At 48.8% G+C, this 3,579-nt stretch overlaps 1 protein-coding gene across 1 annotated transcript; it reads right to left on the minus strand.

Moving 5' to 3' along the window:
• Positions 1-957: 957 nt before the first annotated feature.
• On the minus strand, positions 958-2,131 carry LOC123187199 (proline-rich protein 4). The gene is made up of 2 exons (XM_044598991.1): positions 1,921-2,131; positions 958-1,812 (listed from the first exon to the last, which is right to left on the minus strand). Exons 1-2 carry the CDS (start codon positions 2,060-2,062, stop codon positions 1,325-1,327), a joined length of 630 nt encoding a protein of 209 aa, XP_044454926.1. The 5' UTR covers positions 2,063-2,131; the 3' UTR covers positions 958-1,324.
• Positions 2,132-3,579: the final 1,448 nt, after the last annotated feature.

Here is a 3,579-nt window from a genome sequence, read left to right on the forward strand (position 1 = left end):
CATGGCAATGGAAGATGAATTGTTAATGTAACACATGTATAAATTTAGACCAGGGTTTGGGATTACAAGAAGATGAATGAGGGATATTCAATGTCAAGTATGTGGATGATGTTGTTGATGATGATGGTTGATGTTGTGGCCTCGGTGGTCGAAGCTTTGGCGAGGTGGTGCCCTTTTGCTGATTCGCACTTCGGATTCCTTTTGGAGATGAGGTTTTCTGCTTCTATTATGTGGTCAGTGATCTCTATGTTGGTCACGTCTGAGATCCGATTGCACGGGGTGGAAGTACTCCACCAGGGAGAGGTGGCACCGTGCAGTACGATCGCTGGTATGAGCAGTCGCGCTCGCACTGTGCGTTGTCTTCTCTCCTAGATAGCTGGACGCGGCTAGTTTTCCTCCCACCTTCTGGTCTCATCGTATAGAAAGTCTTAATTATGTCTAATCAGCATATTTTCCAAACCAAAAATTGATGTTTTACATTTAGTGCTCAAAATATCACAAGATCTTGATGAAATCAAGCAAAAGGGCAAGCAACCATGATAAAGTACAGAAAATTATGTGGTTATTGAGGCCAAGTTCTGACCCCAAGTGCGGTTGAGCCTCGCCCTGATCTAGCGTTGTTCCTTTGGTGTGTTGTCGTGCTCATGGATGATTGCTTTGACGATGCTACCAGTGTTTCTTTTTTGTCTTCAGAATGTTGTTATCTGTGTCATAAGCACTGTGTATCCGCCATCTTATTTTCTTGCTTGTTGTAAGTGTGCTCGATGTAATTACTAATTGGTTAATGACTTTATTAATTCAAGGTCGGCTCTCCTTAAACTTTTGCTCTGAAAAAAAGGAAAATTTGACAAAGAGAGAATGTCGGACGAGTACTTAGGGAGCAAATTTGAAGGACATGATTGGATGACATCGGACAGGCCGGATGTCCGCGGGCAATTGGCGGCGTCCGTTTGGTGATCGCTGGGGAAAATGAGCGTACTTGGTTGATTCATACTCCCTCCGTTCCGAATTACTTGTCACAGGTATGGATGTATCTAAATGTATTTTAGTTCTAGATACATCCATTTTTGCGACGAGTAATTTGAAACAGATGGAGTATATAGGAACCTCTCATTACAAAAAATCACACCGATATTACAAACCTTGTAAAAAAACTGACCCATCACCCGTACATTTGCCTGACACACATACTTATCCCTCACAACTGTTATTCTGAATGATAGAAGATCAAGCTAACCCGTGACATAAATAGCAACGTCGCTCACTCACTGACAGCAACAAGCTATGAAATTTCACTGCTAGGCCGGACGGTGGCAGATCGAAGTCAGCGGTGTCCGTGGTATCCACCACCGCCGCCGCCATAGGTGGGCGTGGGAGGGACGGGGTGGTAGTCGGGGTGGGGCTGCGGCTTGGGCTCCGGCTTGGGCACGGGGTGGTAGTCAGGGTGGGGCTGGGGCTTGGGCTCCGGCTTCGGCGGCACAAGCTTCTTGTGGTGGAAGTGCTCGATGATGTGCTTCTTGATCGGCCCGCATAGGGTCGCCGACACGCACTCTGGCAATGCCGCCGCGTCCGTCTTGGCGCCGGCGACCACACCAAAGGTGGTGGTGCCCTCAGACACCGGCACGATCTTAGATGGCTCCTGGCTGGAACACGGTGCGTTGGAGGCGGTGCTGTGGAGCTGCGCGACGCAGTCGGCGCCGTGGAGGTCGGCGGCCAGGGGAACGCTGAAGGCTCCGGTGCCGTCGAGGCCGCCCACCGCCTTGCTCTCATAGTCGCCGTGGAGATTCTTACACTTGATCGCCACCTGGAGACCTGAGGTACGTTGATGGCAATGGAGTAGGACAACCATGAGCTGGTCTCCATCGTCTATGCATTGACATTTATATAGTACTACTACCACTGAGCTTCAAGCTAGCTTACCTTTGAAAGCTTCCTCGGCCTTGATGTTCTTCCTGGTGCAGTCGGCGCACTTGGCCAGACCGACGACGACGGACGCCGCCTCAGCGTTGGCGACGGCGATCACCAGCAGGAGGCCGAGGACGAGCGCTCTCGGAGCTGCCATGTCTGAACCTCTACCACTCGCTTGCCTGTGAAGTAGCTGATCGATGGGTGGATGGATGAATGGAACAGGCGACGCATGGCTTATATAGGCCTCGGCATTGATCGATACAGCTCGATGGATGATCTGGCTGCATGCATGCTCGAAGCTCCACGGGTGGTGGTGGGCGGCGAAGTGATGCGTGACAAGGAGAGGCCGGCTAACTCGCCGAAATTTCAGATGGCGAAGTTAATACGGTGATGGACTTGGTAGGCACCACACGCAGACGCAGGCACCGTGTCTCGCGGCATGCACTTGCGCGCGCGTACATCCACGGCATGCAGCGTGAGTTAGAAGCAGTAGTATCCTATTGGTGCTCTGTGGTACATCTGGTGTTGGATCGACATCAGAATGGCTGTAAAGTGCATGTCCGTTTCGGGGAGTAGTGTGAGTGGTACTTTGTTGTTCATAACTGGAAAGACGGTAGGAGTACTCCAAACGGACTGCTGTTGGATGGATCCACCGATCCACGGTTTCTTCTCAACCCACACTAGCATACCCCATGCGTCCGCATTCACGCAACGTCTACTGTAAACTACTCCCTCCGTTCCTTTCTAGAGATTTCAACAAGTGACTACATACGGAGCAAAATGAGTGAATCTACACTCTAAAACATACGAATGTAGACATGTTTTAGAGTAGACATGTATGTAGCCATCTCAAATGGACTACAATATACGAATGTATGTAGACATGTTTTAGAGTATAGATTCACTCATTTTGCTCCGTATGTAGTCACTTGTTGAAATCTCTAGAAAGACAATTATTTGGGAACGGAGGGAGTAACTAGAGCCGTGGAGCATCGGTGTTGATGGAATCACCCATGAGTTTCGGTACAACCGTCCAACCAACGGTTGATTCTTCCGTAAACGTAAATTTGGATTTGGGCTTTGCGCGAAAATGTCTCTTCTAAATTCCTCAAAAATAGCTATTTCCACATGTTGAAAATTTTATTCAAGTGCGTGAGTATTGGGTTTGGGTGTGGTTAGATCTCAATTGACTGAGACTTAACCCATAACATATAACAAAGAAAAGAGAAATAACTGCAAAGAAAAGGTGCACGGATCTCAATGTAAGATGTCACGAGTATAGCATCGACTGAGACACACTACTAGAAAAAAGGCTATAGATGAAATTAACACTAATGGCGCACCAAAGAAGTGGTGTTTCACTACTATATACTAATGACGCACCATATGGTGATGCGCCATTAGTGTGGAAGACATTAATGGCGCACCAGACACAAGGTGCGCCACTAGGAACATTTTTTTTCATTTTTCCAAACATAGTAATGGCGCATCCAGGCAAAGTGCGCCATTAGTATTTCTAACTAGTAATGGCGCACCAGCCACAGAGTGCGCCATTAGTTGTTTTGAAAAAAAATTGTTAGTAATGCCGAGCTCCACCTCCCCTCGCCCCTTCGCCCCCCCTTCCCTCGCCCCGTCGCCCCCCTCCCCTCGCCGCCCCCTTGCCCCACCTCC

The sequence above is a fragment of the Triticum aestivum genome, chromosome 2A (assembly GCF_018294505.1).
Source record: "Triticum aestivum cultivar Chinese Spring chromosome 2A, IWGSC CS RefSeq v2.1, whole genome shotgun sequence".
In the NCBI taxonomy this organism is placed as follows: domain Eukaryota; kingdom Viridiplantae; phylum Streptophyta; class Magnoliopsida; order Poales; family Poaceae; genus Triticum; species Triticum aestivum.

Bases quoted from the DNA above. Each gene is read 5' to 3' on its own strand.
- LOC123187199 (XM_044598991.1), bottom strand. From the start codon at position 2,062: ATGGCAGCTCCGAGAGCGCTCGTCCTCGGCCTCCTGCTGGTGATCGCC. The intron at 1,813-1,920 runs GTAAGCTAGCTT...AACGTACCTCAG, and splicing joins GGCCGAGGAAGCTTTCAAAG to GTCTCCAGGTGGCGATCAAG.